At 42.6% G+C, this 24035-nt stretch overlaps 1 protein-coding gene across 7 annotated transcripts; it reads right to left on the reverse strand.

The window, feature by feature from the left end:
- INTS10 (integrator complex subunit 10) lies at positions 1-23677 on the reverse strand. 7 transcript variants are annotated; one of them, XM_084879831.1, is made up of 19 exons: positions 23440-23664; positions 22217-22284; positions 20755-20858; positions 19892-20031; positions 18579-18660; positions 17971-18111; positions 17367-17538; positions 16396-16565; positions 14993-15126; positions 14243-14396; positions 13075-13157; positions 12246-12398; positions 11271-11379; positions 9441-9520; positions 8135-8297; positions 7109-7202; positions 4862-4957; positions 3955-4023; positions 1-1861 (listed from the first exon to the last, which is right to left on the reverse strand). In XM_084879831.1, exons 1-19 carry the CDS (start codon positions 23566-23568, stop codon positions 1705-1707), a joined length of 2298 nt encoding a protein of 765 aa, XP_084735957.1. In that variant the 5' UTR covers positions 23569-23664; the 3' UTR covers positions 1-1704. The 7 variants fall into 7 exon arrangements, with proteins under 7 accessions (XP_084735957.1, XP_084735952.1, XP_084735951.1 ...); XM_084879826.1 differs by lacking the exon at positions 4862-4957 and having other exon boundaries at positions 3955-4032; positions 14243-14399; XM_084879825.1 differs by lacking the exon at positions 4862-4957 and having other exon boundaries at positions 3955-4032; positions 14243-14447.
- Positions 23678-24035: the final 358 nt, after the last annotated feature.

A 24035-nucleotide genomic window follows, 5' to 3' on the forward strand; every position in this document is an offset into this window, starting at 1 on the left:
TGGTTTTTAGAAAATTAATTTATTTTTAAAAATATTTTTATTGATTTCAGAGAGGAAGGAAGAGGGGGAGGGATAGAAAAATCAGTGATGAGATAGAATCATTGACTGGATGGCTGCCTCCTGCACGTCGCCTAGCGTGTGCCCTTGACCAGAATCGAACCCGGGACCCTTCAGTTCACAGGCCAACACTCGTATCCACTGAGCCACACCAGCTAGGGCAGTAAGAGTGTTTAATTTGAAAGTTATTGGGGGACACTCCATGATAAAATCAACAGGTTTATATATTTATCAACTCATATTAAGGTGACAAACACTTTAAAATGAGCTAGAGGAGCCCTGACTAGTATGGCTGTGAATAGAGTCTCTGCCTGTGGACTCAGGAGTCCCAGGTTCAATTTCGGTTAAGGGCATGTACCTTGGTTGTGGGCACATCCCCGGTGTGGGGTGTGCAGGAGGCAGCTGATTGATGTTTCTCTCATTGATGTTTCTGGCTCTCTCTCCCTCTCCCTTCCTCTCTGTAAAAAACAAATAATATTTTAAAAATGAGCTAGAGGAAACAATTTCTGAGATTAAAAAACCCCATTTATTGATTTTAATATAGCAATAAAAAGGGACTCATTTAGAAAAGATTTCTAAAATTTCTTATGCAAAGTAGCTGAATTATTTCTTAAGCTATTTCATTCTCAAAGAGCCTCTAGAAACAAATGTTTGTTTGCTGTTTACTGACATATTTCTGGAAGACCCTAGGAAAAAAGTACGCCTGATAAGCTAACACTGACTAACAATTACAATGTGTAAGGCCCTCTCCTAAGCATTTCACATGTAGTCACACTTACTGTTTACAACCACCTGCGAGGGAAGCATTGCTGTCATCCGAGTTCCTCCAACAAGCCTGGGCAGAGAAACGAACTTGTCCCTGGGAGATGGCAAGTGCAGGCCGCAGAGCCAGGGCTGGAAGCCAGCTGGCCAAGCGCCTGGGCAGACACCAGTGGGCCAGCCCGCGGCCTGAGCGGGGAGGAGGTGCCCCCTCCACCATTCCCTCTCCTGGGCAGTTTGGCAGACACTCCACCCCCAGCCCCATGGCTCCTTCAGCAGAAACTCCCAGGTTCATTTTGGCTACAGGTTTTTGGTATTAATATTTCCAGAATGAAAAGGTCTAGATGTGTTGATATGATTTTTTAACCACGGCCTAAATGTGGAAAATAAAATCTTGAGCTCATATAAGGAATAATGTATGTTTGTTTTTTCAGAGAAAAAGAGAGGGAGAGAGAAAAACATCGTTGAGAGAGAATCATTGGTTGGCAGCTTCCTGCATGCTCCCGCCAGGGGACAGAGCCTGCAATCTGGGCAGGGGCCCTGCCTGATCATGAGTCAAATATGAATCCCTGGTTCACAGATCGGCACTCAGCCACTGTGGCTGAGTAAAGGAGTAATGTTTTAAAGTAAAGTACACCACAATGAATTTCTAAAACCTCCAAATGTGGGATGATTTTTTTTATTTACAAAACAGATTCTTTTGTTTTACAAAAATTACAAAAAAAAAGACTTTTAAAAAATAGAAGTGGCTCTCAGGCTTTCAGGAACCATTTTTAGGTCACCGAGGAGTCAGAACCTAGATGGATCTCTGTTTTCAGAGGGGTAAAGCGGCATTTGTCAAGGCCTCGCGTCTCCCCGGATTCCTGCGTCTCTGGCGGAGAGGGCTCCTCAGGCCAGGGTCTGCAGCAGCAGGATCTTCTCGTTGATGCAGAACCTGTGCAGCACCACCATCAGGTTCTCCCCGCAGCGGGACACCTGGCGCTCCATGGCCAGGCGGAAGTCCTCCTTCACGCCCTTGGTGATGCCCCGCGTGACCGTGTGGTGCCTGAGGGCGGCGACAGGGAAACAGAGGACACTGTGCTGAGCGCTGGCTCCGAGGGCAGGGCCTCTGGGGTAGGAGCAGAGCCTACCTCAGATCTAAGTCTAAGACATTTAAAAAGAAAGGAAAGCCCTAACCAAACCGCCCCCGCTGCCCATTCCTCCTCAAAGACTCAAAACTAGAGAGACGCCTTTCCCATTCAAGGAAAGGAGATTTTAAAGATCTAAATGTTCGGTAAAATGCCACCTGCTTCACTCGTGAACTCCTGTAGCTTGGACATCATGCATCCCTACGCTGACGTGTGCACAACCAGTTACTGTGGGCTGACTGGGTCCAGTCCACACTGCAGAGGCAGCAGCAGGGAGGAGGGAAACAAAACGAGTGCCACCCAACAGCGTAGGCACCTGGCCCCGTGGGCGGGGCTCCGTGGAGGGCTCAGGGACTGTGCAGCCACCGGTCACAAGCACGTCTCTGTCCCCTGCTGCCAGGTCTGCTGGCTCCCAAGACGAGGGAGAGTCTGGCACAGGCGGGAGGGAGCGGCACAGTCACTGAGCACTAGTCAAAGGCCAGCAAAAGCCACCTGCAGACCGGGTCCAGTCCACGTGCACAGGCCTGCAGCTGGGGGGAGGGCTGTGGGAGCACCAGGAAAGATCTCCAGCTACGTTCTCCAGGGTGTGCCTCAGAGCAGCGGTCGCCAACCCGTGGTCCGTGAGGCCCGGGAGGTTGGGGACCGCTGCTTCAGGGAGGGAAACCACACAGGAAATCCCAGAAAAGACACCAATGTGAAGAAGGAGAGAAACATCTAGCAAAACTCAACGGGTTCAATGAAAAGGAGAGGAGCTTTAACACCAGTGCAGTCATTGGGTGCGTTTAGACAAATAGAAGCCACCTCCATTCCCCTCCCCCTACTGCCTCGCTTCTCTCAGACACAGTAACAGGGACTAAACTTAGATTTTTATGTGCTCGCTTTAGCAGCAAATGTAATAAGTTAGATATTTATGTGTTGGTCAAAATAACAGTATTGAAACCACTCTAAAATGATTGTTTTTAAAACTTGTACTAGCATGTAAAATAAGTACAGCGAAGTCATAAAGTTGCAATGCAAAGAAGGAAAGACACCCAGCCTTGCCAGGCCAGTGGTGACATGACTGGGCAGGCTGCAATGCTGGGAACTTTGTGGTAAAACAGCAGTTCTTGTGGACTTTTCCAGTCACGTCTGCCTGGCTCATGTGGCAATTAGGACACAGTGTCAGTGAGGCCAAGGCCACGAGTCCCACTGGGAACAGACACAGACCTTAGGCTGTCCTGAGAGGCTGCATTTCTGGGAGCCAGCCTACAACCCCAAATTGGAGCCAACTCTCTGCCCAATCAGAAGTTACTGGTATTTGCAAACAATCAAGGGCATTGGTGGTGCAAAGCAAACTCTCTTCTTAATACTAATAAAAATATAATAGACTGTATCCTGGTGATCATGGCTCATATTTGGTTTCACATATATACAGAGCAGCACAACTCAGTCATGTGTCCCTCTGATAAATTTAGATGGAGAGAATTAGCTTTGTGGTTTAATAATAGGATAGGTCAGCTAATGACCGTGACATTCTAGCCTACCCAATATTTTCAATTCAGAAAGACAAGGTCTGAAAAACCAGTGTCGGTGATAGGCAAATACTGTGCTAATGCCTGTTGAGACCGAAATCTTAACACTGGTCACTCGTATAAAAATTTAAGAGTAAGCATTTACTTAACATAAGCTTTAGCATCCTTCAATGTTTATAACGGAATGCCTTACATTTTCTCAAAAGAAGAGTTCAGTGCCTAATGTGCACTGAATCTGACACAGTTTTATATAACTTTCATGTTTTTCCAGTTCCATAATGATTTTTAAACCGAACACAAAAAACACTGGCAACTTATGGCAAAAAAATAAGAAATGTTACAATATTACAACCAGATGGTTTGCCAAGGAATGCAGAACAAATTAAAAAATAAAGAAAGCATGGAAAAGAGCACTGAGGAACAAAGAGCTGAAGACCATGGGCAGTAAAACATGTTGACAAAACAGCACACTATATGAGCAGGTGTTTTCCACTTGGTACCTGTCAGCAGTCTGTATGCTGGGCTGAAGCACAGGTAAGAATTCCTGCTGCAGTAACCCCATGGGAGGGCTAGTAGGCCTTTAAAAAACAGCAAACGGCAGCATTCAAACACCCACACCGACTCACCCTGCACTGCAAAAACAACACTCCAGAGAGAATGCACAGGACGGGAAGCAGACCATACAGAAACCCGTTAGCGCCACGGCCCCTGACCGCAGCTCTCGCCGCACCCGCTGCGGGGGCGCGTCCCGAGGCATCATGGTTCCGGGTCCCCGCGCTCAGCCCGCTTGAGATTTGGCATAAAAAGCAACCACTGAGGAAGAGAACGATGAGATGCGATTGAATGGCAGTGGGGAGAGGGGTGAACGTTTGAGAAGACGTGTTTTCAAATCCAGCCTCCTTCACTCTCCACTCTTCTCACGCTCACGCCAGTCCTAGGAATAAACCTGGTGGCTCCTTGGAACCATCCTGGGTGGGATTGAAGCCCCAAATTGAAGAGGCCTTCCAAGAAGATTAGAGGGGCTGGCAATGTTTTTGACAAAGAAAGATTAGTTTGAATTTCAAAAAAGTACGGAGAAAAGGGAAAATGGGGGTTGGGAAGGGAAAGAGCCTGGGACCCATGGCTTTGCAGAATTCTGTAACAACAAAGATTTAGTACATTAGCTGGGTGATCACCTCATAGATTATTATCCATCCTATTCAAAGCATACATAGGACACCGTTTCCTATTTCATCCAGTCTAATGCAACTAAGAGACTGCAAATATCGGCACAGAAATTTTTCTCTACTTTAACATACATAAGAGCAAAATGTCTATGTAACCAATACAGAGCGTATCCCTCCTTTGGGGCAGGCCCCGGGTGCCTGGTGTTCGTACTGTATCTGCTTGCATCTGAGATGCCACAACTAGGACGGACTCACAACCTTACCCAAGGGGAGGGGCTGTACACTGCTCACATCTCTGCCACGCAGGCGCAGGGGCCACCCACAAGGTCTGCAATGGCTTCAGAGAATTTGTTTGCAACCCAAAGGGAAAAGGAATATAGTTTTACTCAAGATTTCACCGTACCTCAATTGGCAAGAATGCTCTGGCTTATGCCGCTTGCTTCTTCCGCTGTAGGTTGGGCATAAATAATTGGAAATGCAGGCTTCAAATGGACTTTGAGATAGTGATGACTGGGCAAATTCACTAAGTAACAATCCTTATTTCTGCTTTCAAACAGGTTTCCTAAGTTTAGTGGTCTAGCAATTAAGGGTTATGCTGACCATGGTATGGAGCATGGAGTTACCTTCCAAAAGCCTGGAAATGCATGCTGTATATCCCTGCCTTATCCTAAACAACCCTCTGCCATACTATGTGGGTGTCCAAGCCCCTTATCTCAGGGGTTGTCTGCATGTACCCATCACTGCTTAGCTCAGTAGAAACTGGCTAAAAGAGATTCCGTATAATAAACTTTGAGATTCAACTGGTGATTTTTGGCAATCTATTCTTTCCCACTTCCACAAATAGTTAAGCAGTATCTACACCAGGGACGGGGCATGTCAGGCCCATGTGAGGCCTGCAAAATCACTTGCTCTGGCCCTTTCAAGGCATCAGGGGTGAGTTGACTGAATGACCAAATACAGCAGGCTAATTTTTAAGTTGATAATTTTGTATGGCCTGCGAATGATGTTATAAATATCCAAATGGCCCTGGGCAGGGAAAAGGTTCCCACCCCAGAAGCAAAGTGAGAATCTTCTGTAGGTTTCCTCCTCAGTAAATGGAGTTGGTTCTCCTAAGGCTGTATGATAATTTATGATGAGTGTTAATGGGAATTAACGAAAAAGCTATGTTTGTATACCCAGCCTCACACCTAGAAAAGAAATCACAAAATCACAACATAAAGGGGTTATGAAGGCTCCCAGGTCAAAAGGAACCTTCATTCTCAAACACTGCTCAGAATATCTTGACCTATGCAATTATTTCCCCAGTTCGTGTTCAGTCTCTGGAAAGTGAATGGAGATGGGAAGATGAGCATGCCCAGTCCCTCTTGCTGAAGCAATTGACTGTATAAATGTCTCATTTTTCTCTTAAAGGAGCATTTGTTCTTTTGTTTTATATGTTTACAATTTTAATAACATGTTTAAGATGAAGGACAAGAACCCCACTGAGTCTTCCCTTTCTGTAGACTGGATTCCACAAGACCCCACTACTGACAGCATGAGTCTGCGAGGCACAAATTACTGCGATCACAGAAATCCAGAACGAACTTCTCTGCCCTCCTCCTCTTAGCATTTCTCAGACCACAGAGAGAGAACAAGCTGTGGACATTTCTCCGTCAACAACTGAGTCCTCGCCCAGGCCACAGGCGAGGGAGAAAGGAAGACACTGTCAGCCTTGGCGGCGCTGCCTTCTCCCTCTGTGTCTGCCTCCTGCAGTGACTCCAACGCTGACTAACACATGCTGACTATGCAGGACACAAGGAGGAAGTATGAAAATCACACTATGTGAGGCATTTACAGCACAGAGCATCATATGTCGTCCAAACTATGATGAGGACTGAAGGAGAGAAGCAAGATTTATGAGCTATTTAAAAATCATAAATGGTCACTAACTTCCTCTCGGTGTGGGGGGGCATGCCTGAGACCGGGCACGCACCATCATTTCTTGGGACAGGTGTGTTCTGGAGGCTCCACCTATTTTCCTTTGTGCTAAAGCAGTGAGGATTGCTTAGTGGGTCTCAGTTCAACAGTGAAATTCAAGTACAGTTTATAACTAAAGTCTATAGTTTTCCTGATGACTTATCCTAATCTGGTATTTCAATGAAGCCTGGCTTGTTTTCATTAAAAGCACTCTATGTTTAATCAGACATTTACTGACTTAGTCTATAAACTTTAGAAAGGAAAAGATATCACGAATGAGACTTTCGTTTGGTGAGATAGTTTCAGAAGTGACAAAAACATCCTAGTTTAAATAACGTTTGGTCAGAAATGTCATTAAGGAAACGCCAAGCCTTTCAAAAGGCACCAGAATCAAATCTGCTCTTAAAAACCAAGACTAGGTTTGGGTTCCTTTCTATTAAATTTTTAAAAGATATAGAAATTTACAAATATTTCCTATAAGCACACAAAAGGTGAGCACTTAGCAGGGGAGAGCAAAAGACAGTCTGCTTACTTGATCAGCATTCCTTGATTGGGCAGTAATTCCAGATGGATTTTCCCACCTTCCTGAGTTCTTAGGTAGGCAAATTCCTCCAGCATGTCAATATCTGCAGGTCAGATTCAGGTTAACCACGTGCGAGAACAAAGGTGCCCTGGTCTCTCGGAAGAGGAAACCGCCTTGTAGCCATTGAGGAACTAACACCCCATGACAGCTGGAGAGTCAGTCCTGGAACCCAGGTCCCTCTGATTCCAAAGCTAATGATTCTTACACCAACCAAACTACCTACAAAGGTAAACATGTTTTTCACAGAGATGGCAATATAAAATTCTTTATGATCATAAGAGCAAAATCTTTTGTTTTCTTAATAAGAAATGAGAGGCATTGCACGCCCAAAAAAGGTAAGAATATTGCTCTAGGCACTTGGACAAGGATATTAGATTTTTCGCAACTCAAAATAATGTATTGAAATAAGCAATAAAGTAGAAACGCCAAACTGATGCATAGCCTTCCATTCAAATGTGGTCTTTCCCCATCAGGCAGTCTGAATACAACACTTATCACTGAAAGCGACTATGGGCTGCACACTGGTGCCCTCAGCAGCGGTGAGTAAAACTCCAACAGCTGATCCCAAGGGATGGCTGATGCCAGGAGGCTCTCTTCGGAAAGATGAAGGCCAGAGAGCTATTATATACCCTTTGGTCATACCAGCGACTCTGGGCCTGTTAGGAACTGGGAGGCTATTGCTTTAGGCATCTTGGGCATCTCCCCATAAATCCCTGGAAATAGACAATGGTACAGGGTTGCTGATGTTCCCGATTCCTTACATGACCTCTTTGAAACCTTTTATTTTTTATGACTTTCACAAGACCAATGGCAACTGTCCCACATTGGATCCCCAATCCTTCTTCCCCCCCCCTCTCCCCCGCCCCAAATAGTGAAAACCATTATTTCTATACAGAATGGGCCATTTGTTCTTGGAATATGCATTCATTAAAAAAAAAATCAGAATTTCTTATGCTTAAACAAGAAAAAGGATACTTGTAACATAATTGAAAAAATTCTCATATTGGAAATTTCCTTGTTGGCAAATCTTATTGACAGCTTTCAAGAAAAGGTTCTCTCCCCGCGGCCACTCCTGCTGAAGCAGTACGATCACATGCCCCAGAGCCATGTCATCCCTGCTGTCCGTGAAGGCTCTGAGCTGCAAGACAAGGGTTTATGCAGACACAGAAGGAAAAGGAAATCATGGGGCAATCCAAAATACACCAAATATCACTTCCTTAAAAAAATGCTATCATTTGAAAATGCACAATCAAGGGAAAACAAACCGACCTTGCAAAGCAGCACACAACTGCCTACCGAGGAGGGAACCCTGACAGAGAAGCCTCAGCCCCCGACCCCGCACTGTGCGAAGGGGCTGGCGGGGTTTATATGGCGCCGAGATGGAACTTGGGCACGCACCGTGGGCCTGAAGCTTTGAATTTGCGAATAAGGGCCAGAGAAAGCAGAGTGGTCTATATATAGAGAGAATTGGGGGATTTCTTTTAAGGAGGCAGTTGGGAGAGGAGGATGGGCAAGAAACCCTCTAGGAGAGAAGGGATGAAAAACATGGAGTTGGAGAGAGAGAAAGGTAGTGAGTAAAAAGGAAGTCAAAGCAGTGTGAACTGGAGAAACTGGCAAAGGACTTTCTGATTTCAGTGAGCAGCCATGCCGAAAATCACACTGTCAATTGTTTCTATCCCCCACGTGGTTCTGATGATGAGTTGTTTGGAATAACTACTCTAAAGTGAGACGCAGTATTATCGTCCTCTTGCTCATAAAACCTGTCTACTCTCGGGCTCCACAGCGCCTGCAGCTGAGGGCCTGGCTTTCTGTCAAGTCCTTAGCCTTCCCCCACTCTGCGGGGCCTTTGCTTGTGTTCATCCTTATGCCCGAAACACTTCCACCCACTGTACCTTTATGATATTACACTCACTCTCCTCTAGGAACCCAACATTTACAATCCCTTCTTCTGTAACTAATATATTCTGAATTGTAGAGCTATTCATAAATATTTACTGAACAGGCTCCAAGCAAGGTTATTTGCATATTTGTCCCGTTATCATTTGCAAATTTCTGAAGGACGGCGATCACTTGCTCCTCGTCTTGGCCCAGCGCAGTCTGTGTTCAATAACTGTCTGTTCGCTCCTAGCCCACGCACTTGCCTCACTGCACCACCTGAATTTGTAAAGGACTAAACTAACATTTGTTCTCAGAGTTCTGAAGTCATTCTGAATCATCCAAACAATATTCCAAATTAAATTTCTTTCACACAAAATGAACTGTCCCACCACTTTCAGCTTACCTTAAAACAAGCTAGCATCAAATGCAGGCAGTATGGCATAATAGCCTTGCTGGTACAAGGCAGAAGCTTCAGGTCCGAACCTAACAAAAGCCCACAATATGCTTGTTATTATCAAAAGAAAACAGCTTTGAAAAGCAATTGTTTAAGATATATCTGCAAACATGATTTTTTTAAAAATGGATCTTGGAGAGGGGAAAGAAGGAAGGGAGAGGAAGAAGGAGAGAGAGACAGATAGACACAGAGAAACACCAACTGGTTGCCTCTTGGATGCACCCAAAAAGAAAACTGAACCTGTACCCTGGGTATGTGCCTGACCGAAATCAAACCCATCACCTTTCAGTGTACAGGATGACACTCCAATGAACTGATCCATTATTGGCCAGGGCTACCAACAAGATTTTGACATTTCACTAAATTTATCCCTATGTATGCTATGTTTTTTGATGGTGTTGTATTTGGAGATTTCTTAGGCTTTTCTATGTAGCCAAATATGTATCTGTAAATAAAGGCAGTATTTTTCAACCTTTATCTCTTCTTCTTGCCTATTATATTGGTGAGACTATTTTGAATGAAGTGGTGAGAGCAGGCATCCTTCAATTGCTGCTGATCTTGGGGAGCATTCAATATTTCCTATTAAGTTTGCTAAGATTTTTAAAATCAGGAATAATAAATGTAAACATAATTAAGTTCTACTTATTAAGACAATCATGATCTTACTCTTTTCTGCTAATGTGGTGAATTAGTTATTGACTTTTTAATGTTAAATGACTTTTGCATTCCCTGTATACTCAGTCACTAGTATTACCTTTCTTAGATATTTGCTATATTTGTCTTGCTACTATTTAGTTAAAGATTTTGGCATCTAAGTTCAGGATGAGCACTGGCCTTTAATGTTTTCTTGTGATGCTCTTGTTTGGTTGCTATGAGTTATGTTGGTCTTAAAAACTGAGCTGAAAGTATTCCCTCTTCCTCTAGGATTGGTATTATTTCTTCCTAAATGCTTAGCGAATTCACCAGCGAAGCCATCTGGACCTGGAGTTTTCTCTGTGGGAGATTTTTGATAACAAACTTAATTTCTTTGATAGATACAGGAACATTCAGATATTCTAATTTGTTTTGTATCCATTTGGGTCAGTTGTATTTTTCAAGGAATTTTTCTATTTCATCTAAATTGGTGAATTTATTGGCATAATGTTGTTCATAACTTACTCTCTTAGTGTCCTTGACTTTAGGAGGCTCTGTGGTGACATTCCCCCTTGCATTCCTGATGGTGGTAGGCAGTGTGCACTTCCTTCTGGATCAGCCTTGTTAGGGTTTACCAATTTTATTAGTTCTTTTCAGAAAACCAACTGTTAGCTTTATTAATTTTCTCTATTTCTTTGACTTCTGCTTATAATGTTGTTATTTTCTGCCTTCAACTTTCTTTGGGATTAATATGTTCAACTTTTTCTGACTTTTGAGGTAGAAATTTAGATCAGTGACAGTGAATCTTTCTTATATAAGCATTACAGCTAAATTTATGTAGTTTTTAAGCAACATGCAATTTGAAGTGCAGCTCAAAAGAGCTCAAGAGGGATATGTACCATCTACACGTTTTCCTAGAATTGGTAAAGGAAGGAAAAGAAGTTCAGAATTGAGGAGATAACACACTTAAGAAATGAAGAGAACTCTGGAAGAAAGGCAGACTTACAGCCAAGAAAAAGGGATTAACTATTTATTCACTTTGTCAAGCCCTGCAGATCACACAGTACTATCTTATAAGGAATTATGAAAAATTTCCCGGCCTTGGGTTCTAAAGCTATTTTTACAAAATAAAACTTGTCACTGTACCTTTTCTAAATTTGGGCTTTACTTTTGAAGGTTCTTCCTGTGATTTGCCTCCTTCTTGAATGGGGAGCACCATGTAGCACATCAAGTCCAGGACTTTTTCACATGTCATCTGAAAGACAAGGAGAAGGAGCTGATGTGGAGTTTCTGACACTGAAAGCAAACCGACTCCACACTGACTCTGCGCACAACTGGGCAACACGTGCACACAGCGTCTGTGGCAGTGCCTCCAGATCCTGCAGGTGGCCATCACTGTTTGCTCAACATACAGAGGTAACAGTAAGGTGAAATCTATGTACCACACCTCTAAGGGAACAATAACTTGTTCTCTGTTGTTAAAAAAACACACCAACAAAACAAAACTCACTACTTAATCAAACTACCGATTTATTAAATAGCATAGTGGCAACCCAAAAGAAGTATGTCCCTGTCTTTAAAACATTTACTAACTCACCAGATAGAAAACAGGACATACGGTATGAACTGAATTCAAACATTTACTGAGTATGGAAGCTGTGCAAACTACTGCGATAGGTAGTGAGAGATCCAAGATAAAGAACACTGTGAAGGAGGGGCTCACGACCACAGAGATACCCTGAGGTTTGGGTAAGATAATGTAAGTCCTCATTCCCTACTTAGTAAAGGCCCCTCTGTTCAGAACATCAGGCCTGATTCCACCCTGAAGGATTTCAGGCAAGAAAGTTAAAAAAAAAAAAAAAAAAAAAAAAGGAAGAAAGATAATCTTTCAACAAAATGGAACAATAATAAAACACCGAAGCCCAATTTCAGGGAAGCTATAGTAGAGGGAAAATTAAGTACAACAAAATCACCATGATTTCCCAGCAGATTGGGTAATAAATCTAGGCAGAAAGACCAAGTTTCAAAGTAAACATGCACAGAATTAAAAAGCCACTCAAGGAGAAAGAGCAGACCAGGGTAGCAGAGTGCCCTGAAGGCGAGCACAGTGTCAGTACTCACTCTGTACTCCCCTAGAGCGAAGTGGCAGGTGGCCAGCTGGATGAGCGCCCTCTGGTGCTCCAAGGTCCCCTGTCCGGCGAGCTGAGGCTGAGGAAGCGATCCCTGGAGGGCTGCTAAGTGATGCAGGCTGGCTATTGCCTTTTTATATTGACCCTTAGAAAGGTAAACAGCAAGAAGGGGAAAAACACTGCCATTAAAAACCAACCAACCAACCTCTAAGCAACTAGCAAATAATTAAATACGGGACCTCTGTTCGATTACCCAAGGAGGAATAAGGAGACTTAGCAATGGCCTTTCTGGTCTTAATTCTTAAGACTAAATAAAATGACACAAGCCCTTGGATAAAGTACATTTTGAATACACCATTCCTCCATCAACATTTTACTACGAAGACCACTTCTCTTTTATGAAGGGTGAAAGCAGCAACCTGTCCATTTCCTCAAGAGGCTGAAAGCGCTCCATCCCAACAGTGATGGTCTGAGCTCTCCATTCCAAGCATTAGGAGCTCAGCAACAGCAGAGCCAGGCAGAAACTCTTCACCAGAGTAGAGAAGGAGTGAGAAGTACCCATCTTTTAGTGAAAAGTAAAAATCTTATTTTTACAAAGGACTGGACTAGACATACCAAAAGCAATACAGAAGATGCAGCCTTGCTGTTCTGGAGTTACTGTGAGATGAAAGTGAACCACAATTCCTCCGTCACTGAAGACAGAACACCCGTCTTCAGAGCAGGGACTAACAGTCCACAGAGGGACATACACAACTCACACGCTGATGGTTAGCAACAGTCATCCTGTACAGACACAGGTGCTTACATACACATGACTCTACCTGATAGATGATCATATCAGTGAGGAAGATTCTTAACCAAAGCCAAGTATCCGTCTTCCATGCCAAACAAATTCTTGTAAATTCTGAGCGAGAATTCAAAGCAAATTTACCAGAAATATGTAACACAGAACAGAACTAAATAACCCAGTAAGAGAGAACAACAGTCAGAGAAACACATTACCAAAAAGTAGACATTAATTATAGAGTCTGATTTCTAAAACAATGGTCTAATGAACTTCAATTAGACAGTAAAGTTAGAACAGAATACTTGGTAATGCACAAGCATGTTCTTATTAGGCACCAACACTTACTGAGCACATACGATGTGCCAAGAACTGTTCCAAATGCTTTTCACACACATCACCTCTTTTATGTTTTCAATTACTTTGCTCCTCCCCACCAAAGATCTTGTTTTATTTTTACCCTGTTAAAATACTATGCAACACTAAGAGTTTTATTCCTTTTTAAGACAATTTGTAGCTAAAGGAACAGTCACATACATGCTCACAAGTCTAGATGCAGCAGGAGGAACAGAATGATGCTATATTTGCTTAGAAACATGAACACGGGCTCTGTGTAGGCACGTGACAGAGGCAGGACAGGGCATGAACGTCCACTGGCTAAAAGGAAGTAACGAGCCGTGACTCCAAAGGATGGCAAAAATAAAGTGCTGGTCATTTGTAAGAAATGCTGATATACTTAATAGTTTAATATTATTCAGATGAAACACCCCGTTTTTATGTCTATACGTCAAAGAAAACAGGCTTTCTATAGCATTTGGATTTTGAGGTTTTTCAGGCAGTGGAGTTAATGCAGGTGGAAAATAGATTACCTTTTGTATTCTTAGTTACATGTGGTTAAAGAAGATACAGAGCAATAGGATAGGATAATTAAAAGCACAAAACAAACAAACCCAGAAAAAAAAAAAAAAGGGCAGCAATAGAAACTTTAAAAGATACAAAACACTCCCTCTACTTTCCTCAACCCTGACTATAATATACACTCAGAGCAGAAGCTAAAAGGTGAATGGTTATTTGAATATTAATAACTGATGAAATATCTTACTTAATTTAGCCATAAGTGACTTGACATACCAAGAAATTTTTTTTAGCACAATGGTTTCATATAGAGAAAATTAAACAGCACTAATAGGACAAGCATATCTTACCCTTGTCAAGGAATTCTAGGGAATAGAGCAGCTCCCAGCTCTCCCTGGCCAACTTAAAGCTTTCTAGCACTTCAATGGAGTTAGCAAGTTCTGCTTTATTGATGACAATGTGACGGTTCCTTCCTTTAGGTGCACAGTCCTCATCGTCTGAACTCTGCTTAGAGAATGTGAAGAACATGGATAATTCTTTGTTGTGGGGTTTTTCCTGCGTATTGTAGAATTTCTGGCAGTTATCCCTGTCTCTACTCATCACATACTAATAGCAACCCTTCCCTACCCAGCTATGACATGACCATCAAAAATGTCCTCTGCCCTGGCCAGTTTGGCTAAGAAGATAGTGAGTCAGCCTGCAGACTGAAGGGTCCCGGATTCGATTCTGGTCAAGGGCACAAGCCTTGGTTGCAGGCTTGATCCCTGGCCTTGGTTGGGGCGCATGCAGGAGGCAACCAATCGATGTGTCAGGCACACCGAGGTTTCTCTCTCTCTCTTTCCTTTCCACTCTCTCTAAAAAGCAATGGAAAAATAACCTTGGGTGAGGATTAACACCAACAAAGTCCTCAGATATTGTCAAGTGTCCCTAGGGGTCAAAATTACTTCTAGCTGAGAACCACTTGGTTTATACAGTAATTACATGTTATAACTAAAGAACTAAGCTTTATCAATTTAGTTCCAAAGCCATATTTTACAAAGATTAATTTCTAAAAACAATCATAAGCATATAATTTAATAATAATCACTGAAAAGGATTACCATGGGTTTTTCTCTTCCTTCTGCCAGTTTCCTCTTTTTATGTATGTGTTTATTACGATCAATTTCTATATCACCATACACATTTGATACATCCTCCAGGAGAACCAGTGGAACTTGGCTTGGGGCATTAGGACCTATGGGTGGGGTAAAACATCAACAATTAAAAATGTAGCAAGGAAAAGAACACTTAATATCAGATGAAAGTTCACTCAACTTTTATGTAAAATATAGATCATTAAAAAATTGTTGAGTGTGACCCCCAATTAGGAAAACAAACAAATATATATGTATAGAAAAAGTGTACAGGAATACACCAATGTTAACAGAGATTCTCCCATCAGTAGCAGATTACAAAAAAAGTTCCTTTTTTGTATTTGTTCTTATGTTTTTACAAATTTTTTACCATAATCATGAATCATAAAATTACCAAAAAAAGTAAGCCTACAAAATTACACGTACATGATGGTTACAAATTCCAAACAAATCTAATATATGAAAAGACTATAAGGCAATACACAAAAATGAGAGCTGTGTTATACTGGAAGAATTATGGGAGATTTCACAGTCGTATTTTTTTCTTAAAAAAAAAATAAAATATTTCATTGATTTTTTTTTTTTTTTTTTTTTGGTTTGTTTTGTTACAGAGAGGAAGGGAGAGGGATAGAGAATTAGAAGCATACTCCCTACTGGGGATGTGCCCACAACCAAGGTACATGCCCTTGACTGGAATCAAACCTGGGATCCTTCAGTCCGCAGGCCAACGCTCTATCCACTGAGCCAAACGGGTCAAGGCACTTGTATTTTTCTTATTTTCCAGAATTTATATGAATATATATATATATATATATATATATATATATATATATATTTCTTTCTTTCTTTCTTTCTTTCTTTCTTTCTTTCTTTCTTTCTTTCTTTCTTTCTTTCTTTCTTTCTTTCTCCCTTCCTTCCTTCCTTCCTTCCTTCCTTCCTTCCTTCCTTCCTTCCTTCCTTCCTTCCTCCCTTCCCTTCCCTTCCTTCCTTCCTTTCTTTCTTTCTTTCCTCTTACCATTCCAATTTTAGTCTATGTGCTGCCGAAGCAAGCACTATACTAGTGTGTGTGTAAGTCTTTGCCTATTGCAAAGTCTTTGTGAAATCTACTTCAATACTTTGCTACATCTGCTGCTTTTTCAAAATATAGGCATTCAATGTCTGCATTTAATTTCATATTGCCACTACATTTTTTTTATATAGAAACTTTAAATGAAGATGTACTTACATAAACCAACAATAACTAAAAAAAAAAGTGCTGGTATCACCCCACAATTATCTGGATCCAGGAACAATGTTAAGGTAAGCATTTTTATCTTCACCATTCCCACCGACGCCAGTATTTTGGGATATTCTAAAATTCTTAGACAAACCTTGGAAGAGAGATGGCTGTATGCTATTGACATACTGGAATGCATTCTTAAAGAAGACCAACATAGTGGAATAAACCACTTGGTTTTTATATTTTGCATGAGCTTCATTATCAAAGTTGTTCATGTATCTGCAGAGATCCTTCATTCTATGCAAAATATCACCATAGCTTCTGAAAGACCAAGAATGATAAAATTTTCTTAGTTACTCTGGGCTTGTCAGCAGAAAGGTCGAGAGAAATGTCCCAGTAGAGCTATCATATTTACCAAATGTAGCTTTAGGCACATAAAACTAGTCTTTATTGCCAAACATTTGGATGCAAATTCTCCTGAATTAGAGCAGTGATTAGATCAATATTTCATGACACTGACATGCCAAGTAGCTTCTCTTTCCTCGAGTACTTCAAACTCAACATCATCTTAAGAGTTACTATTTCTGTTGGGACTCTGTTAATAAAATGAAAAACTACCTTCTTTTGCATAAATACTGTATTATAGAATTTACCCCAGAGGTCCTCAAACTTTTTAAAGTGGGGGCCAGATCACGGTCCCTCAGAGAGCTGGAGGGCCGGACTATATAAACTACTAATCCCTACTGTAACACCTCGGCTGCGCTCACTGCCCAAAAAACCTGGCGGGCCGGATCAGACTCCTCTGCGGGCCGCATGTGGCCCGAGGGCCGTAGTTTGAAGACCCCTGAACCCAAAGAGGGATGTACCAATATCCTATTTAATAAAGATCTAATATGCTAATTAGACTGAATAGCTGGACAACCTTCTGGCTGTTCTTCCAGACATAGCCGGAGCAGAGGCAGCCAGGGCTGTGAGGGCAGATTCCTTGCACGGATTTTGTGCACCAGGCCTCTAGTATTAATATATTAGTTGCTTTGAAAAAAAGTGTTGTTGTTTCTTAGGATCCTGAGATAATGCTATCAAAGATTTGTTAAGTAATTCTAGAAATGAACAATTTTTTACCTTCTTCCTTTATCCATCTGCCATTCACATCTCATTCCAACAACATTCAAAATCTTAAACAACCTCTCCCAAGGGTCCACAATCTGGGATGATTTTTCAGTCAGTCCTTCTATTATGTACTTCTGAGAGCTACGTTTGCTAGGTGACATTAAATCAGATGTTTCTTGAGCACCTGAGACGTAAGAAAAAAATAGCCTGCAATTAACATTACTACTTAACTGTTTATATGGCACTTGATAGAGGGGGGGAAAAAAGTCTCACTCCCTATTCAAAAAGCTAGAGCACAGAATCTCATGTGTGTGTCTTGCTCAAGGACCCACACTGGCCATTAGTATAGTAGAAAGTGTCTTTTGAGCTGTGGTACATGTATAAAGCTCAGTGTATTAACAGAGTTTAACAAGTTAACTGTTGCGATTAAGAGGTAAAATTGAGTCCAGAAAAGTCTCATCTCTTAACCGCAGTATTTCTTTTCTAGACACCATCTTTTAGAAACACTATCAAACTGGTATGTATCCAGAAGGAATAATCAGAATGATGAGGGATTTCGGACTTTGTAATTTTACTAACGTCTGTCTAAACAAGATTGTAGTACATTCCCACTTACCTTGATGCTGATTCTCTATCTGAGTAGACCTGGTGACATAATTGATATAAAATTCAGCTGCTTTGTTCAAGTACTTGTATAATAAATTGGCAGGCAACCGAACATCATGGTTGTTAATTATTAAAGGAAGGACATCACAAACTGTTGATGAGGAAAAATAAGAAAAAAGTGGTTTAGTTGTCTATCGTAGAGTTCTGACAAAAACAAAATTTATTTTCGAGTTCACTTAATGTAGTACCTAAAATGTACAGGGAGACAAACCCTTATGGCACATTTATTTGAAAATTGCAGTGCAGAGGCGCACCAGTGGGTGAAGTCGGCGAAAAAACATGGGCAGATTCTATATTGTGGGTAAGGTGTATGTTTATTATTACACTGACTACTTGAATATACAGTCACACATGTTCTTTGGGAGATATCGAATATTACATTACAAAAACTTAGAAGTTGCTTAAAATGCTTTCTGGACTGAAAAAATAAACAAGGATTTAAATGCTGAAATATGAAAAGTCTCTTTGCTTTCTACCAATGACCTGATCCTGAAATGATCTTCACCCTGCATATTCTATGGAGCATAAGGAATTAATACAAAATACAATGTTTCTTACCAAACAATTTTCTAAAGCAGTTAACAGGAGATTCCTGTTCTTCGATGGTTTCAGCCTCTAGCAGTGCCTCCCCAAGGCCAACCTGTTTCAAAATACATTTAACCATTTAAATGTGTTACAGTTTAACATGTCAGACTTACACGAAGAAATGGTATTTTTTGTTTTTAATTCTCACTCAAGGATATTTCCCCCCCAATGATTTGTAGAGAGTGGAAGGGAAGGGGAGAGCCAGAGAGAGAAACATCAATGTGAGAAACATCGGTTGGTTGCCTCCTGCATGTGTCCCGACTGTGGCCAGGGGCTGATCCTGCAACCGAGGTACGCACCCTTGACAGGAATTGAACCCGAGACCCTTCAGTCCAAGACCCAACGCTCTAACCACTAAGCCAAATAGGCTAGGGGAATAGGGTATTTTTAAACTTACCGCATAGTTTGTATATTCAAGCTTCCCGAGAAACAAATATCTAATATTAAAGACTAGAAAACAAAAAGACTAACTTTTCTATCTACCTCAAGATGTGTCGCACAGCCTGAAGCAGGCTGGACAGACTGTAGGAGTCTGAAGCCACCTTTCCATTACTGATGCCCTAGCATTGTAGAAAGTTGGCTGATCAAATTCACCAAGATGTCAGCATTATCTTCCTTTCGACTACTTGGCATGCACAAGGTTGGGGTGGGACAATGTGAAGGATTACACAGCACAGAAAGTTTAAAGTCAGAGTAATGGCCCTGGCTGCTTTGGCTCAGTGGATGGAGTGTCGGCCTGACCTAAATTCTCAAATCAAAAGTGGCTGCACTTGCCAAAACTGGTTTGGCTCAGTGGATAGAGCGTCAGCCTGCGGAATGAAAGGTCCCGGGTTCGATTCCAGTCAAGGGCATGTACCTTGGTTGTGGGCACATCCCCAGTAGGGGGTGTGCAAGAGGCAGCTGATCGATGATTCACTCTCATCAATATTTCTAACTCTCTGTCCCTCTCTCTTCCTCTCTGTAAGAAAAAAAAAGAAAAAGAAAGAAAAAAAAAGAATATACACTATGGCTCTCATTAAAACTCAAACACATTTTTTAACACATTAGAATAAGACTATTTTTAAAAAACTACTTAAGCTCAGTGACTGTTTTCTTACACTATAAAACAACTTCTGGAAATGAATAGTTTGGTAATAGTGACATCCTTCTAGCTTTACTGATAAAGATTTAAGTTCAACCTTATCTAATGTTCCTCAGAATTTCTGCTTTACAATATCCACTATAGCTCCTATGCACACTGATGAATTTTATTTTCTCTTAAGGAAAAGGAAAGAATCAAATCTTACCCCATGCTGCACCACTGTTTCAGGGAAGCGTCTCAAAAGTAGCAGCAGCATTTCTGATCGTTCCAATGTGTTGAAACATTGTTCCGTAACCTTGAGTAACATTTCACACTGGACCCGACCAGGAAGAGTTTCAAATAAACCTGTACAGAGTATAACACGCTTTTAAAAGTCCCTTCCAGAAAGAACACTGAAGCAAAAGTGGAAGTAAGGCATTTTTATATACAGAACAGCCAATACTATGTGAAGGATCACTGTTCTTGGGTTTCACTTACAACCCAGAAGGCTTTTGGGTCAGATAGTACTGGGCACAAGATGTTTGTTGAATGACCATAAAAACCTTTTAAGGATCCAGAAGACAAGAATGATATATGTGAAGGGTCACAACAGTAAGTGCGAGTGCGCTTGTTGCTGGCTGACACAGAGAACATGCACTTGTTTAAGTTGAAAGGACCTAAACGGTCTACTTTTTTATCCAGAATTTGAAATACTTGATTGGCTATAGCAACCAACACAGAGTAAAAGATTAAAGAAAGATAATAAATTATTAAAGTCTCTCTCCTGTTTTGTGGAGATCTGCCTAATGGACAGATACTTTCCGATTGCTGTAAAACCTGTTAAAAATATATTCAGTTTCCTGAACTAACGGATAAACCCACATCCTTTAAGGAAGCTTACAGGATTCTAAGCAAATGCTTCAGGGACTAAGTGACACCATTTGTACAGACTTCCGTTGACGAGAATAAAGCATACGTACATATGGATACCAATATTACAGATGTCATTTTTTGGTTAAATTACTACATTTAACTTGGTATTCCAGAAACAGTAATTTACATACTGGTAAGTAATTACTCCATTCTTACTTCTTAAAAATTGGGTTTGTTTATCCTGGGAATCGTTCCTTAATGCTGATGTAATAATGCTGATTTCTCTCCATACCACCGGCTGATCTGGGAAATTCACAAACCTAGTTTTAAAATGAATGCATTAAATTGAAATGTCAGATTCTATATAATATCTAAAAAGAAAGAACATTAACATTTGAATAAAAACACAGTTTTCATTATTCCAAGTTACTATGTAGATGTACTAAAACAAACCAAAATAAAGATATAAAAATAAAAACTAATTTTAAAAAATGAGGGTATCAGCCCTGGCCAGTGTGGCTTAGATGGCTGAGCTTCCCGTACACCAAAAAGGTTGTGGGTTTGGTCCCTGGCAGGTGCACACTGGAGGCAACCAAGCGATGTTTCTCTCTTTCTCTCCTTCCTCTCTAAAAAAATTAAAAATCAATAAAAACATATTTTTAAAAATGAGGGTACCCACAAAACTTTTTAGAGATTTTTGCAAGTGAAAAAATAATATTTCATAATGTGTAAAATACTTCTAAATATCAACAAGAAAAATAAAGGTACCCAAAGAAAAAGTGAGCAAAGGCAAATCACAGAAAAAAACACAAGTAGCCAAAGAGAACATTTGAAAAGATTAGAAATATAATGGAGATAACTACTTAAAAATAGCAAAATACCATTTCCTATCACACTGGCAAAAAGTGAAATCTGATAGAAAGTCTGATAATATCCATTGTTGGCAAAGGTATGGAAAAATGGGACACGCATACACCGTAAGTGAAAATGTAAAATTGGAATAGTATTTTTTGGGAGAGTACTTTGACAGTGTATCAAAATTTAGAATATGCAAATGTTGACTAGGAAAATCCATGCGGATTCTACAGAAACCATCAAAATATGAGTACAAAATTGCCTATGGACACTGCACATCAAATCTGGAAACGACCAATAAAAGAGTGGTTATGAAATGCTATGCAGACATGAAGAAGAATGAAGTCAATCTCTACCTTTACAAAGTGGATGAAGAGATCAAGCTGCATAATACTTAGTATGACCTCGCTTTTGTAATCCACCCCCACCCCCAAACGTGGATTATATGCATTCTGTGTATGTGTACCATACACACACACAAAACTTAACTCGGGCTGAATTTAGGAGGGGGTAAGGAGGCTTTCACTTTTTATTCTGAACTGCTTCAGTATTGCTTTAACTTTTATATAGAGCATCATGTATTTCCAAAATAAAAGAAATAAAATAAATCATTTCCAAAATAAAGGAAATTCCTGGACAGCAAATGTTAGCAAGAAACAAAACAGACTGCTCTGCAGAAGGCATGTCGGCCATGAAGGGAAGGACTAGGGTCCCATCTAAGTAGGGATGTGGATGGACGTGAAGCTCGTTCTTCCTCCCAAGGCCCACTTCTCCGCGGAGACAAACCCGCAGGAGAGGTCCAGCCCGGCCCCCACTCACTCACATGTCGTACAGCAGCCTGCCCGCGGTGGCCGTCCGCTCGGCGTTCCGCTCGATGGTGTACATCTCGTACTGCAACACAGAGCAGCCCCGGGTCACCGCCGGGACCGCCGCCCGCAGCGGCCGGGGCCGGGGGACCGGGTGCCCGAGAGTCCAGCATCACCGGGGCCATGGGGCCACGGGGCCATGGGGCTGGGTCCCGGGATTAGCGGAATCATGTCTTAATAGTAGAAGGCGCCGAAACCGGCTTGGCTCAGTGGTAGAGCGTCGGCCTGCGGACTGAGAGGTCCCGGGTTCGATTCCGGTCAAGGGCATGTTCCTTGGTTGCAGGCACATCTCCCGGGAGGTGTGCAGGAGGCAGCTGATCGATGACTCTCATCAATGTTTCTAGCTCTTTACCCCTCTCCCTTCCTCTTTGTGGAAAATCAATATATATATAAATATATTAAAAAATAAGCCGAAACCGGTTTGGCTCATTGGATAGAGCGTCGGTCTGCGGACTGAAAGGTCCCAGGTTCAATTCCGGTCAAGGGCATGTTCCTTGGTTGCGGGCACATCTCCAGGGAGGTGTGCAGGAGGCAGCAGATCGATGTTTCTCTTTCATCAATGTTTCTAACTATCCTCACCCTTCCTCTCTGTAAAAAACAATAAAATATATTTTTTTTAAAAAAAAGGGTTATTTCTTTAAAAAAAAAAAAAGAAAAGAAAAGAAAAGAAAAGAAGAGAAAGAAAAAGTAAAAGGCGCTGAAACCGGTTTGGCCAGTGGATAGAGCCTCGGCCTGTGGACCAAGGGGTCCCAGGTTCGATTCCGGTCAAGGGCATGTACCTTGGTGGCGTGCACATCCCCAGTAGGGGGTGTGCAGGAGACAGATGGTCGATGATTCTCTCTCATCGACGTTTCTAGCTCTCTATCCCTCTCTCTTCCTCTCTGTAAAAAATCAAATATATATATATATAGTAGAAGGTGCTGAACAAATGGGGCCTAGTTGTAGCAGCCTACACGCGGGGGCCACACCTCCTCCCGGACCCGGTATCAGGGGGTTTGGGGGGCCCCCGGCGCCGGCCTCGCGGGGAGCGGGCTTGTGGAAGGTGTGGGGGAACAGAGCGGGGAGGAGGGAGAGAGAAGGGGAGAACGGAGGGCAGGGCGGGCCGAAGGCGGCCCATCCCGGCCCGGGCGCCGCCAGCCGCTCCCCCCTCCCCGGAGGCGGAGCGCAGGGCCGCGCTCACCTGGATGTTGAAGTCGGCGGGGTAGAGGCTGCGGGCCGTGATCAGCCACGCCTTGGCCGCCCACAGGTCCTGCTGCACCAGCTCCCGGGCGCGCTGCACCAGGAACTCGCAGTCGCCCTGGGCCGACATGGCCCCGGAGGGGGTCGGGCCGGCGGCCTCCAGCGGCCGAACCTTCCGGCTCCGGAGACACACCAGCGCCGTGGCCGCGGCCGCCGCCGGGGAGGTTACTGCGCATGTCCGGTCGCACAGGCGCCGGCAGTGGATCGGGAAGGGTTTTCCGGGTTTTGTGGGCAGCCTGCTTCCGGTCGGCTCTCCGTGGCCGCCGGGCCGCTTCCTCCTCCGCGGAGCTAGTGTTCTGTGGGAGTCTCCCAGGTCACCTCCAAAACCTGGAGAAGTGGATTTTCTGGAGGATTTCTCCGGGAACCTGGTCAAGCCAGGGAGCATGCGCGGGGGCCCGCGGTCGGTAGGCTGCGCTTCCCGGTGCCGTTTCGGAAGCGGCGCGCGGAGACGGGCCGTCCCGGGTGGCGGGCGGTTTCAGAGGATTAAGGATTCAAAACTGATTCAAGAGCCCGCGCCTCTCGGTTCCCGGGACCAGG

Source organism: Pipistrellus hanaki (genome assembly GCF_964339955.1).
Source record: "Pipistrellus hanaki genome assembly, chromosome: 3".
Lineage (NCBI taxonomy): Eukaryota > Metazoa > Chordata > Mammalia > Chiroptera > Vespertilionidae > Pipistrellus > Pipistrellus hanaki.